Source organism: Panulirus ornatus, chromosome 14 (assembly GCF_036320965.1).
Source record: "Panulirus ornatus isolate Po-2019 chromosome 14, ASM3632096v1, whole genome shotgun sequence".
NCBI lineage: Eukaryota > Metazoa > Arthropoda > Malacostraca > Decapoda > Palinuridae > Panulirus > Panulirus ornatus.
In genome coordinates this window covers 6,812,301-6,826,831 of record NC_092237.1, presented here as the reverse complement: position 1 = coordinate 6,826,831, position 14,531 = coordinate 6,812,301, and the positions used below count along the sequence as shown (strand labels likewise).

At 52.3% G+C, this 14,531-nt stretch overlaps 1 protein-coding gene across 3 annotated transcripts in view; it reads right to left on the bottom strand.

Moving 5' to 3' along the window:
- Positions 1-1,684: 1,684 nt before the first annotated feature.
- The window catches only part of LOC139753238 (uncharacterized), a 126,454-nt gene continuing 113,607 nt past the window's right edge, over positions 1,685-14,531 (bottom strand). For 2 of the 3 annotated variants that reach the window (XM_071669471.1, XM_071669470.1), the window contains exons 2-4: positions 14,051-14,225; positions 9,260-9,425; positions 1,685-5,789 (exon numbers count right to left, since the gene is read on the bottom strand). In XM_071669471.1, coding sequence (XP_071525572.1) covers positions 3,194-5,789; positions 9,260-9,425; positions 14,051-14,225 — 2,937 coding nt within the window. In that variant the 3' untranslated portion in view covers positions 1,685-3,193. Of the gene's footprint in view, positions 5,790-6,394; positions 7,769-9,259; positions 9,426-14,050; positions 14,226-14,531 lie in introns of those variants that run through there. The other variant, XM_071669472.1, reaches the window with a different exon arrangement.

The window sequence follows — 14,531 nt, the reverse complement described above, 5'->3', positions numbered from 1 at the left end:
TGCTGTCTCACCGGCTGTCTCTCTTACTCTCGCATGACTGTTACCTACATACACCACCACCACACCCCACACCAAGCTTGCCCTGGTAGCAAACTTCCATCTCCTCCACTCTATTTCCTTCATACTCCTGATGTCACTCTCTCGTCTGCTAGAAACCCTCCTCCTCTTCCTCCCCAGTCCGTCTCCTCCTTCCTCCCCCATGTGTCCCCTGCTTACTGGCACACCCCTCCTGCTCCTACTTCCTCTCCGGGCGTCGGAGGACTGACCTGCTCTCTCGTCCATCACCCTGCCTGGTCCGGGCTGTTTCAAGACGCCTGGTCAGTGTGACTGTGGTGGGAGGTTTGCGGTAGCACCTGCCGGCGTGTGTGCCCGTCCCGCGCACCACCTGCAGAAGAGGACCTGAGTCTGCCACACGTATTTGCGTCAGCGTCTGAAAATAAGATCGAGGAACAGGAGGAGGAGGAGGGAGGGAGGCGAGCGAGTCAAGTCCCTCACTGACCCGTGCCTTCTTAAGACCAGATGGAATGCAGTGGGGAAACTGCTTGATTTGCAACAGCGTGCCATGATGTATTCAAGAATAAAAGAGGTTATATGGACACCCTTTCCAGTGAATCCTGTCATTCCCAGCCATGCGCGTGTATGTGTCATGTCAACATGGTCACCTCTGGCCAAAGTCGGTGTCGACGTTGACATCAGCACTTCGTATGTTTCCCCGGCTCCTCCTCCTCCTCCTCCTCCTCCTCCTCCTCCTCCTCCACGTATCGTGCCGTAGTGGTCAAGCAGGTGAGAGAGAGAGAGAGAGAGAGAGAGAGAGAGAGAGAGAGAGAGAGAGAGAGAGAGAGAGAGAGAGAGAGACGTGATATCACCCCGTCTCGAAGCCACATCTTCGGGGACCCGCTGGAAGACCTTGATCAAGAGGGAGTTCACGTCTTTGCCTTCCCTCCATTGTGTAGTGTTGCTGTCCCGCGTCTTCACTCTTGACCCCATGTGGTGTATGGTGGAGGTTGTCGGCTCAGTAGAACCGTCTGTCTCCCTCGGGTGTGGGAATGGAAGGAAAGGGAAAGGAAGGAACAAAGAAGGGGGCTGGATGAGGATGTTTCCTCAGAGGCCCAGTCCTCTGTTCTTAACGCTACCTCGCTGACGCGGGAAATGGCGAATAGTATGAAAGAAAGAAAAGAATATATATATATATATATATATATATATATATATATATATATATATATATATATATATATATATATATATATATATATATATATATATATATACACACACACACACCAGGTCTTCCCCAGGCCTCGAACAACCATCCAGGCCAACAAAACACATCAATAATATTTTCGTCTTTTATTAGCCAAATATAAAATATACAAAGACTTGTAAGTAGGCAACAGTACTCGGGACCAGAACTCTGATAATATTACTTCTATCAACAGTTAACGTTTATATTTTTTTTTCTTTCCATATTTATATATATTTTCATATATATATATATTAACCTCAGGAATCATCAACTTGAAAAAAAAAACCACAACAGAAAACACTGGGGTAAAATTTATAAAATTCTAAAGGTGTAAGAATTCTGCGTTAGTTTTTTTCTGTATGTATGTATATATATATATATATATATATATACATATATATATATATATATATATATATATATATATATATATATATATATATATATATATATATATATCTTAAAGATATAAAACATTTAATCCAAGATATCACCAATTTCGTGGTTACATCTTTACTAAGAGAACACCAATACCACAGAAGACTTGGGGTGAAGGTGGGGAGGATGATGGGTGGGGAGAAGAGACTGGCTCTTCCAGTCACGGGACTCTTGAGGATCAGCACAAAAAAAAGGAAAGAAAAAAAGAGAAAAAGAAAAAGAAAGGTCGTCCATTTAGAAAGCTTACTCCACTATATCGGCCTCGACCAAAACCCAAAAGCGGAGCGAGGCCAGCACCTAGTATGTACATAACCCTAGACCACTTTGTACATATTCACAGTCCACGGAGAGAGAGAGAGAGAGAGAGAGAGAGAGAGAGAGAGAGAGAGAGAGAGAGAGAGAGAGAGAGAGAGGGAGAGAGAAACATATTTATACATTTCAGAACCCACAAGAGAAGGAGATATAAATAGATAGATAGATTGAGAGAGAGAGAGAGAGAGAGAGAGAGAGAGAGAGAGAGAGAGAGAGAGAGAGAGAGAGAGAGAGAGAGAGAATCTGTACACATCAAACCCACGAAAATATTGTACATGGTTCAGTAGATAAAAAAAAAAGAAGATAATATGATCATCTAGCGACCCATCCTAACGATGGTTGTCTGCGTGAGACGAGACCTTGGCAGCTCTGTTCCTGTGGCTTGCTACCCCTGCCTGCTTGCTTGCCTGCCTGCATTCCCCCTTAACCCTGCTCTCAGGGCTCTGTGCCTGCCCCCCTGCAACGCTAGGGCCCTGTACCTGCTCCTTGCAAGGCCAGGGCCTTGTACCTGCTCCTTGCAAGGCTAGGGCCTTGTACCTGCTTCCCTGTCAGGGCTCTGTACCTGCCCCCCTGCAAGGCTAGGGCCTTGTACCTGCTTCCCCTTACTCGACCAGGACCCACCCCTGTCAAGTCTCTTCACACTGAGGGAGTAAACAACGGTTCTTCACCTCCATCGAAGTCGACGTACGATCCGTCGCAAGCATGAGCTTGCTCCGTCTAACAGTGCGTCCTCTGTCTGAAGTCCCTAACATTTACGTAGACATGAGACCATCCCATCGCAAGTTTCACCTCAAAACCTTTCACATCACTGTCTAATTCCTGGTACAGACCGTCTATTTTGTACCTGTCGTGACAGCATTCTGTCCAGTAATCCGTCTACTTAGGTCTGCCTGTCAGTTCATGAGCATAACTCCTCAGGACATACAATCCCCTTTACACCTGTCTATCGCTCAACTCTAATCTACTTCTCTATCCGTCCTTCCTACACCTGTCTTCGTGCTGATCAACCCCACATTTAGTTCAGACTGCCCTACACCTGCTTGCTTTTTGCCCCTGCATTGCGTTTGGGGCTGGCCAGAGCCTCAGGTTCCCGGGGTCAGTACAGCAGCAGCGGCAGCAGCGGTAGCAGCGGCACAGATGTGTCTATACAGTGGTCTCGTAGTCAATGCAGACAACGTCGTCAGAATGGGCGCGTTGTCACCAGGAGTCGTTGTCGGGCGGGATGAGCAGGTCCTGCGTGGTGCTCTTCAGCCCCGTCCCGTTGTTGACGGCCGCCGTCGCAGCCGCCACCACCACCTTCTGCGTCTGGGTCTGCCGCCGGTGGACGACCACGGCGATGAAGAGCGACACTAGGGACAGGAGCAGGAAGCCCGCGGCGACTAGGTATACCCAGGGGAGTGCGGCCAGGAGGCCGCATGCGGCCGCACCCTCGTCCATGCCAGAAGGACAGTGCTCGATGCCGTCGCACCACAACTCCTGCGGCAGACACGCGCCGATGTCCGGGCAGCGGTGGGGACACGGGTCGACGCCCGTGGGGACCAGCGAAGCCACCTTGAGCGGCCGCCAGATCCCAACCCACGTCACCATGAACCGGCCAGAGTAGTTGCCGATGTACTCCACGAAGAGATCGCGCGACTCCAGTCGCTTGGGCTCCGGTTCCTCGTAGTCTTCGGTGATGGCGGCGACCGTGGTGCTGACGAAGGTGCTGACGTTCTCCCAGGAGAAGATGCCGTCGTCGTACTGGAACTGGAAGTCGAAGTCCTCCCAGCCGCTGCTGAAGATGTGCGTGTAGACATCCCGCCGCTCGGGGCATATGGAGGCCAGCGGGGTGGGGCCTCCGGCCGCATAGACGTTGATACGCGACGCAACTTCGCAGTTGTCTTCGGTGGCGGTGAACCCCCGCACGCGCATGAAGAGGAAGGAGGTGTCGGTGGCGGTGATGAGTCGGGGCAAGGAGGCGCAGCGGTCGCCCCGCCCGGCCCCAAGTGTGAAGTTCCCGTACCGTCCCTCCAGGTGTCGCATGGTCTCGTTGCAACCCTCCGTCACCTCGGGCGGCGCCTCCGTCACCGAGAATTCCCCCTCGAAGTAGAAGTCGTTATAATCGTCTGTGGGGGCCATGTACGGCACGCTGAAGGTGATCTGGATCCTGTTGGTGTAGGAGACCATGGTGAAGGAGCGGCCGTTGGATATGTTGCACAGGCAGGCGCGCTCAACCCGCACGTTGGCCCAGGGCTCCTCCGCGATCTTGATGGCTGGTTCTCCCGGCACCCCGCCATGCGAGCACTCATGACGGCGCGAGGAGTTGCGGTACACGGTAGCGCACTCCGGCCCCATCTTGGACCTCAGGATCCGCAGCGCCACCCGCTGATACGACGCCACGTGGAAGGTGTAGATGCACCTCAGCCTCTTAGCGCCCCCGCGACCGAAGAGAAAGACGTCTCTCGGGGAGGCAAACAGACGGTCAGGCCGCACGTTGAAGGTGCGGTCGCACGGGCCGCCCTCCGGGGTCGGCTCGCCCCACTGACGGATGTCCACGAACTCGTACCGAGCGAGGAACTCCACGTGCGAGGGCGCCGTGCCTGCGGCGTACCTCAGCGACAGGGTCATCGACGGCAGGGTGGATACGTAACTCTCCAGCGGGGAGCAGGGTGCCGAGTGCGGCCCTGGGGCGTGCACGGCGCTACACACACGCGGGAGCTTCTCGGGTTTGCAGAACCTGCCCAGCAGCAGCGTGCTGTTCGAGTCGGCCTCCAGCACCTCGTCCCCGTTGTAGATGGTGAGTGTGTTGGGGCATTTGGCTGGCCGGGGCATCTCCGTGTGCTGCACGTGGCGGTAGTGCAGGAAGTAGAGCCACACGATTTCCGTCGTGCCAGCCGTGAGTCGCCACGTGCAGGTGGTGTTCGGCAGGAGGGAGTGGGCGGCCGTCTGCACGTAGCCGCTCCGTTGACCCTGGCTGCTCACGAGGTACTCGCACTCTGACCCTCTGCGGACGTACGCCGTGGACTCGCGATCCACGAATTCCACCGCGACGTCCAGCTCAAAGCCGAAGGTCCGCCGGCGAGGCGAGTCCTGGAACGGGAAGTCGAAGGGCGAGACGTGGAAGAGGAGGAGCATGTCTGGTCCGCTGGCAGTGATGCCCGAGAATGGCGCCCCGCCCTTGCACAGCTTGGCCAGCACGGGCGCCCGCGTCGTGTTGCCGTCGTAGGACACCAGGTAGTCGTGCAGCACGTGGCAGGAGTTGCCCACTTCCAGCCGTCTCTCCCGGGAGAGGTGTGGGGCGTTCCGGTCCTTTATGTAGATGAGGTGCGGGTTGCGCTGGAAGACGGAGACCAGTGCTACCTTCCCGTCCGGCACGCGGGTCTGACTGATGTGGTAGTAGCAGGTCAGGTTGCGCGGGTACATCCCCGGGAAGTTGGGCGACTGAATCTTGCAGTTTTTCTTGTCGCAGTTCTCGAAGTACTTGTCGCAGAAGGAGTTCGGGAGGTCCTCCCCCCGGTAGCTGGGGCTGTAGGGCGCCCCGTACCGCAGGACGGCTCGCTCCTTCCGCAGGAAGCGGTAGGAGAGGCGCAGCATGACGGTGTCCTGCGGCAGGAAGGAGCCGGGGTTGGTCATGTCCTGGGTGGTGGTGCTGAGGTTGAAGACCCGCAGCATGACCGTGATGGCTGTCGTCTCCGAGTAGTAGACGTTGTGGCCCCAGGAGGTGCCACACCAGTACCCGGCGTTCAGGGGGCGGCTCAGCTCCTCGATCTGCATGTGGCCGTCGGGGCAGCCGGCGCTCGTGTGGGAGAGGAACCTGCAACACAAGCGCAACACCGTTACGCACAACGTTGTCTTACATGCACAACAAGAGATGGCAAACACATGCGGGGTCAGGGGGAACACACACACACACACACACACACACACACACACACACACACGGGAATCAATTTAATCAAACTTGGGCTGTCAAAATATAAACCATAGACGTCCCAAGCCTTCGACTTGTATTTGAAACCATTTGTCAAGGATACAGAGCTCAGGGCGAACGCCACAAAATCCTGTATCCCTGACGTTCGTGTGAAATACAGTCATACAGGCGAGTGGAGACTCTGTGTGTAATTTACCAGCTACCAGCTAGTTTCCTGGTACACAGGGTTAGTGGCAGCTGGCATAGAGGTCCCGGTGACACTCCTGAAGAAGGCACTGACGCAGATCAGAGGGGCAAATGATGTATAGACTTTACGTCAGTTCATTGCAAAAAGAGATAGATAAAGATTCACTTCGTTGATCACTCGTTAATCACTCAATCACATGATCTTCCTATCTCCTCCCGTTTCCCACACTTCCGACGTTCTCTTGATCAAACCTCCCATTCACACACACACTCATCTCAGCCATTCCCTCTGTAGTAATTACCCAGTCATTGATTGCCGATATATTTCGTCGCCGGTGCGCATGCGTGCGTGGTTGTGGCACCGCTGGGTGCCTCCTTCCGTCCGTCGGTCCGTCCGTTCGCGCGTCAGACCGTCTGTGCGTTCGCGCGTCCGACCGTCTGTGCGCACGCGCGTCCGACCGTCCACTCGACTCGCCACAGCTGTTAATGATATCCCATAACGCGCCACAGGTTCGCCACACCTCCAACACAGTCGTTATCCATCGCCAACACACCTCCAACACTATGGCACACCATCCTCCCCCACCACACCACCACACCTCCAACACTGTGTCGACTCCAGCCTCCATCCCTCACCAACATCATCTCCTCCCCATACGTTACACAGTGTCTTAACCTCCTTCATGTACCCCCATCATACAACGCTACTTTAGGGACGCCTTCGTCATTGCTTTTCACGGGTTCATCTCCGTAAACTCGTGCACGTGCGCCTCCCACCACCACCACTCACCTGATCGTAAATAATTACCCACTCGTAAATAATTACCCACTCGTAAATGATTCCCCCACTTGTGAATGATTACCCACTCGTGAATAATTACCCACAAGTGTAATTTCCTTAATTCACATTCTTAACCCAGACGTATAGGTAAAAGGGTCGGGAACTCTCGGTATGTAAACGTGTTACATAAACGTGTAGCAAAGAAACTAAAGAAAGAATTGAATTCTCCGTCTCATATATTTTCATGAGTTACTGTTATTTTTCCCCCGTGTGTATTTCAGTAGCATCTCGAGGTATCTTCAGAAAGTCCACTGTGTACACATCTGTCGCGAGAATGATGTACAGATGTGTGAACTGTGTGATGTCTCGCTCTCTCTACATATATACCGCTGGCCATTGCCCTGGAGGTTAAACAGAAGACTTTCACTGTTCACTGCTTCACTGTCGTGGATTTCAGTGCCAGTAGTTTAAGCAGCTATTGGCTGAACTACTGGGAACTTCACCGTCAAGAAAAGAAAAAAATGAAGATCTGTCGACGAAGTTCGCCGTGAAACGTAACGACTCCAAGACACTTCACTGTTATCGGTCTGACTGTCACTGATGTTACTGTCGGCGGTTAGACTGTCCAGAGGTCATCAGTCAGTGGCTTGGTAAGTAGCAAGTGCAGCTGCCTGGCCGGGCCTGACCCGCGACCCCACCTTGCAGGAGATCCAGTGGTTCTGACCATCGTAATTCCAGGGTGGTGGCGCTCCTCCTGTTTCACTTTGCCAGTGGCTGGTGCGTCGAGTTCAGGGGGGGAAATGTCTGGGGGTCGGAGCTCTTTCGAGGGGATGGGAAAGTGTCTGAGGATGAGATAGGGGAAGTGTGTCTGGGGATGCGTCGAGTTCAGGGGGAAATGTCCGGGGGTGGAGCTCTTTAAGGGGGAGGAGGAGGAGTGTCTAAAAGATGAGGCAGAAGAAGAGTGTCTTTGGGGTGTGAATTTCAGGATGAGTCTCTGGGGTCTCAGAGGTTCCAGGGGTAGAGAGAGTGAGTCTGGGGTATAGTTCCAGGGGGTGGGGGGATGGGGGGGGGAAGGAGTGTCTTGGATGGGGTCCAGGAGAAGTTAGTCTTTGGAATGGGTCTGGAATTACGGTAAACTGACCGGGGTCATGTTGAGTTACATTATAACTGAGTCATGTTCGATTACATTACAACTGAGTGACGTTAGATTACATTATAACAGGGGGATGTTAAGATTACATTATAACAGGGGGATGTTAAGATTACATTATAACTCAGGGATGTTCGTTCTTAACGGCCTGTAGCATTAAAGTGAATTACGTATACGATTAAAGATTATATATGCATCACTCGTAGGTTATCCACACTATCTCCCTCTGCCATGTTGATGATCGCTAGCCACAACTTTCTCAGACTGATTTCATCTCGGCTTTTGAGGTTCCATCCCCCTCACCCAGTCAGTAGCCGGAGCCTTCCTATCTATACAGCTTCTGGCATGGATCTCAGCTCCCCACGCTCTCACAAGTTAACCAGCCTCCCGTTTTCAATGCGACGACTTGTCAGCGTCTTTCACTCGCCGTGTGTATGTCTCACCCAACTTCGTAAACCGATTCTGAAGAAAAAGATGAACTGATTATTGACTCGTCAGATCCCAAACCATCCTTTGCAAGAAGGCTTTACCACCGCCCTCCGGTGATGGTGGTTGTAGTCGACACGGGTTATTCATATCGACTTAGGCTGGGTTATTGGGGACGTGAGACGGAGTTTATAAGTGAGTTTAACCCCGTATGTAACTACCTGGTCACCTTCTGCAGTAGGCAAGAAGAGATGGTGTCGAAGACTGGTGGTGGGTTGGAATTTCCTTCGGGTGGGTTTTCATACACCGAGGAGGGTTGATTGCGAGTGAGGGTCATGTAGTGAGGTGCGGGTGTTGTGAATATCATTGAATCATTCGTCTATGACCCAAGAGTTTTTAGAACATGGATCAATCATATTCATACAGTAGTGACTCAACACAGACTTAATATAGCCGGCCCTCCTTTACCTAGTCTTAAACTCCATTGCGCCAGACGTACAGCCTTTTGGAACGACATGCCCCCGAGAAATGTACGAGTCACACGCTCTCCTCAGCACGACACAACACATTAACACACACTGCATCCTACTGCAACACACATCAGCACAGTATCTGATCCAGGATACACAAGCAGTAAGGACCTAATTAGATAAGAAGCTACACACACACACACACACACACACACACACACACACACACACACACACACACAAACACACACACACACACACACACACACACACACACACTCACACACACACACACACACACACACACACAACACACACACAGGTCTGCCCAGGTCCTTACCTGCCTAGACTGAACTTCTCGATGCTGAGCTGCACCAGGTCACCGTAAAGGTCACCCGAGGCGATGAAAGTCAGCTGGCAGAAGTGGGGCAGGGATTCTTCGCTGGGCCGCGGCACCTGGAGGGTGTAGGTCGAACCCATCCTGCCGTAGTAAGTCCTGTTGCAGGCTGCAGGAGTCGGGGAGAGAAGAGAGAGACAGAGATAAGGGGCGGGGGGTATATGATAATGTTATCGTTATCACCAAGTTCACGCTGGGGGGGGGGGGAGGAATCTGGTTAACTCTGGGTTTAATGGTGCGGTGGATCTTACTATGGGAGGGTCTGCGTTGAAGGATGTCAGGCCAGACGCCCTAGGAGAAGCCCTAATGACCTCCGAGAAATAATGGGTGTGACAGAACCTACCACGGTGGTGGCAGGAGCTGCGGAAGGAAGGAGACGTCAGTACAACTGGTGTTCTTCATGTCCAAAAGTGATCCCAGGGATGTGATGTTATGGATAGATATAGAAGGCTATACATGTGTGGTGTGGCAGTCAATGGTATGTAAAGGAGGGAGTGTGTGAGTATCATACAACGTATTACGGTGTCTCTATTGTATCATTGATTAAGAGTAGACACACACACACACATACACACACACACACACACACACACACACACACACACACACACACACAAACACACACACCGGCGGCGTACCGCAGGTTTGAGCCTTGGGACCATTGGTTCCTTGAACGATTTGAATGACTTGTCAGAGGAACTGGACTCATACCTCAGTGTGTTTGCTGATGATGCCAAGATCATCCTGAGGAGAGTCGAGACGCAAGAGGATGGCATCAACGTACAAGGGGACCAAGACAAACTCCAAATTGGTCTATTACACGACTGATGAAATCTAAAGCAGTTGAAAATGAAAGTAAAGAGGACGGGTCATAATGAGAGAAGGCGTCATCTACCAGCAACTAAGATGAGGAAATGTGTGTGTGTGTGTGTGTGTGTGTGTGTGTGTGTGTGTGTGTGTGTGTGTGTGTGTGTGAGGGGCCTGTGCGTGAGAGAGGGGCCTGTGAGTCGACCTCTTCCCCCAGCTTGTCGCCAGGGACCCTCCTGAGGGTGAATTGAGAAAGGGACAGAGTGTCTTCTATCAAAATTGCAGGCAAGTGCAGGTCGCCTTTACCTGACGGTACAAATAGGTAATTACAGGGATGACATTACATTTGCCTCCTCCTCCTGTAGCAGAGGAAGAAGTGTCTGTGTCTATATTATGTCGGAGGGTATTTCCTACAGCTCCTCTGTTATTGTGACATAGAGAGAAACACACTCGATCATCCCAACCTAAGAAAAGAAAAAAGGAGAAATAAAAGACGTTCTTCAGAGAACAAGTGAAATTATAGATAACTCATAACACGCCGAACAGTTTGAACATTCGCTCTGACTACCATCTTGCTAATCAGTAACGATGTTGTTTTCGTAATACAGACGTGGTGGTGGTGTGGGTGTGGGTGTGAGGGGGTGGAATGACCCCTTTACCATCAGACGTACCCACAGATCTGTCCTGGGATCCAAATCAGGAATTCATTTCCAAGTTTCGCGCTCCCCTCCACCAGCCACGACCTCGAACAGGACACTGGGAATTATTTTCATGCCATCACCGTGATACACACACTCTCTCTCTCTCGATTTTATTGGGGGGAAAGGGGGGAAATGATTTATGAATTAGTTATCTCTTGAAGAGGGGGAGAGAGATAGAGAGAGAAAGCGACCACCTTTCCCCTCATGCAACCGGACGAAGTGATACGGGTGAGTGATCGGTCTCTCTCTCTCTCTCTCTCTCTCTCTCTCTCTCTCTCTCTCTCTCTCTCTCTCTCTCTCTCTCTCTCTCTCTCTCTCTCTCTCTCTCTCTCTCTCTCTCTCTACCTTCCCACACGTGAAGGTTTCGCCACCACCAGCTTGGGGCTTATTTCATCATCGCGTTCTGTATTCAACGCCAGCAGCAACATCCCTCTGTATCCTCCAGTGGCTGTAACTGTAACGTCGCCTCCGCTGTACTCCACCGTAACCGTGGCATTACCCCCACTGTACTCTACTGTAACTATGACGTCATCCCACTGTACTCCACTGTAGCTATGACGTCACCGCACTGTACTCCACTGTAAGTATGACGACACCCCACTGTACTCCACTGTAGCTATGACGTCACCCCACTGTACTCCACTGTAACTATGACGTCACCCCACTGTACTACACTGTAGCTATGACGTCACCCCACTGTACTCCACTGTAACTATGACGTCACCCCACTGTACTCCACTGTAGCCATAACACCACCCCTCCACTGTATTGTACGGGGCTGAAAGTACAACAAATAATGTATTCCTGTATTTGTTAACGAACCGCCCGTAATCCCCTTCAATATCTGTAATATATGCCATCCAAATGAGGGGAAAATGTATCATATTTATTTCCCCCCCCCCCCCCCAGGCAAATTAGCAGCATACAGTTATTGCAGCAATTGAGCGATTCATATAACTGCTCTGTGTTGACAGCTATCGATTGCCAGTCTGTGTGTGTCTCCCCCCCGCCCCCCCCTCGAAGCTAAATAGAAAACTTTTCTTTTTTTTAGCTTTTTTTGTAGCGTTTGATTTGTTGGATGTACAGGCAGCGAGCTGTCTTGAAAGGACCCAGGGGTCGGAGTGACCCACGGGGAAAAAAAGGGAAAGAAAATTGGATGTTGTGGTGAAAGAAATGAGAGGGAACAGAAAGCACACACACACACACACACACACACACACACACACACACACACACACACACACACACACACACACAAGGGACCTATTCACCAGTAAACCTGTGGCTCGTAGACCCAAATATCCTCCCCCACCCATCTCTACACACACACACACACACACACACACATCCTGGGAGACCTGAAGACCAGCTGTCGCCTCTTACACGACAGTTCCACCCCCTCCTTCCCCGCCACTTCTCTCCCCTTCCCCCGCCACTTCTCTCCCCCTTCCCCGCCACTTCTCTCCCCCTTCCCCTTTCTACTTGAAAATCTACCCCAGTATTTTTTTTCAGGAGTCGGTCCTACAGTAGATGAAGTCGAGGTCAGAGGGTGAGGGTGAGAGGTGGGTGTGGGAGAGAGACACACGTGTCGCAGGTCGTGGAGACGTGGTGTCTGACTGGCATCTGGGGTTTGAAAGGGTTTGCCTAGAGCTGCTGCTTCCCTCCCCGCTCCCACCCAGTTGCCTCTATTTGGGTTGGTGGAGGGTTGGATAGTGGGGGAGGGAGAGGTGGATAAGGGTGGAGGGTGTGGAGGAGGAGGAAGGAGGGAGGAAGGAAGGAGGAAGCCAAGACATACACCACTGTTCCAAATGGAGAAACGGTGGGTGAGGGAAGGAGGTCGACTATTGTTTACACAGCGCAGAGCATCACAGATTATTCACGGACCGTGACAGTAATACAACCTTATGCTAATATAACTTTACCCCCAACCCCCACACACTGCCAACACTGCCAACATCAATGGGACAAGTGCCACGGTGTTGTTACCATCACCACTGGGTCTTCTCCCCTGGGAACCGAGGGGGGAGAGAGGGTCTTCTCCCCTGGGAACCGAGGGGGGAGAGAGGGTCTTCTCCTCTGGGAACCGAGGGGGGAGAGAGGGTCTTCTCCCCTGGGAACCGAGGGGGGAGAGGGTCTTCTCCTCTGGGAACCGAGGGGGGAAGAGGGTCTTCTCCCCTGGGAACCGAGGGGGGAGAGAGGGTCTTCTCCTCTGGGAACCGAGGGGGGAGAGAGGGTCTTCTCCCCTGGGAACCGAGGGGGGGGAGAGGGTCTTCTCCCCTGGGAACCGAGGGGGGAGAGGTGTCTTCTCCTCTGGGAATCGAAGGGGGGTGAGGAGGGAGTTGTTGTTTTTGGAGCGTGAGTCACGCTAACAGTGTTGGAAGGTGGGGCCTGACAACAGTAAGGGGGTTGGTAGTACGAGGCGTATGACAACAGTGTGGGTCGGGGCTTTGTTGGAAGGTGGCGCCTGCCAGCACTGGAGATGGTACACACACGCCAACACACACACACACACACACACACACACACACACACACACACACACACACACTCACACACACACACACACACACACACTCACACAAATACAATAATTGACAAGTTTTCCCTCACCCTCGTCTTGTCTCACTGGATGTGTGGAGAACCCAGAATCATGTGTGCTTGAGATGAGTACGTGAACTTGTCATGAATATCCCCCGACGCTGAGGACGCTACATTATCTCCCTCCCATTGAGTGAGGACAGCCACGGGAGGAGGGGAAAGAGACAGACTGATGGAGTGGACATCCACACAGACACGGGCCGCGAGGAGGAGGAGAGGACACGATAATGAGACATCCACACAGACACGGGACGCGAGGAGGAGGAGGGGACATGATAATGAGGCATCCACGCAGACACGGGACGCGGGAGGGGACATGAGGACAGGACTTAATGATGAGGAGACATCCACACTGACATGGGACGCGGGGAGGAGAGGACATGATGAGGAGGAAGAGGAGGTGTCGGTGTGTGTGTTAAGGTGTGTGTGTGGGTGGTTGTGTGTGTGGGTGAGTTGTGTGTGTGTGTGTGTGTGTGGGGAGGAGAGGACATGATGATGAGGAGGAGAAAGAGGAAGAGGAGGAGGTGTCGGTGTGTGTGTGAGGTGTGCGTGGGTGAGGTGGGTGTGGGTGAGGTGTCGGTGTGTGTGTGTGTGTGTGTGTGGTGTGGGGTGAGGGAGGGACACTCACGTGTGCATCCTGAGGGCTCGTCGCTGTTGTCGTCACAGTCGTGATGACCGTCACAGTAGCGGTCCAAGCGGATACACTGCTTGTTCCGGCATGGGAACTCCGCCACCGTGCACGCCGCCCACGAACTCCGTACGCCCACGCACGCCCACACCGTCAGCAGCGCCCACCACCTGACCTGCGGCGTGAGGGGGGAAAGCAGGGAGGAAGAGAACCACCTCAGTGACATTTTCTTCGACTTACATGATATGCATATAAATGGGGTTATTTAAAAGCCTGTGGTTTTATCATATGTAAAAGGAAAAAAATAAAAGGCTCCCCCTTCTAAAAGGCTCGTGGAAAAAGGCCCCAGATAGGTGACGTTTTCTCGGGTCTTTAGAGAGACGTTGCGGAATATACATTTAAATGGCTTCTTTACCCAGTGGGATTTTCATTTCGGGTGTAAATGGCCCCCTTGGAAGGATTGGGACTTATTTTAGAATTA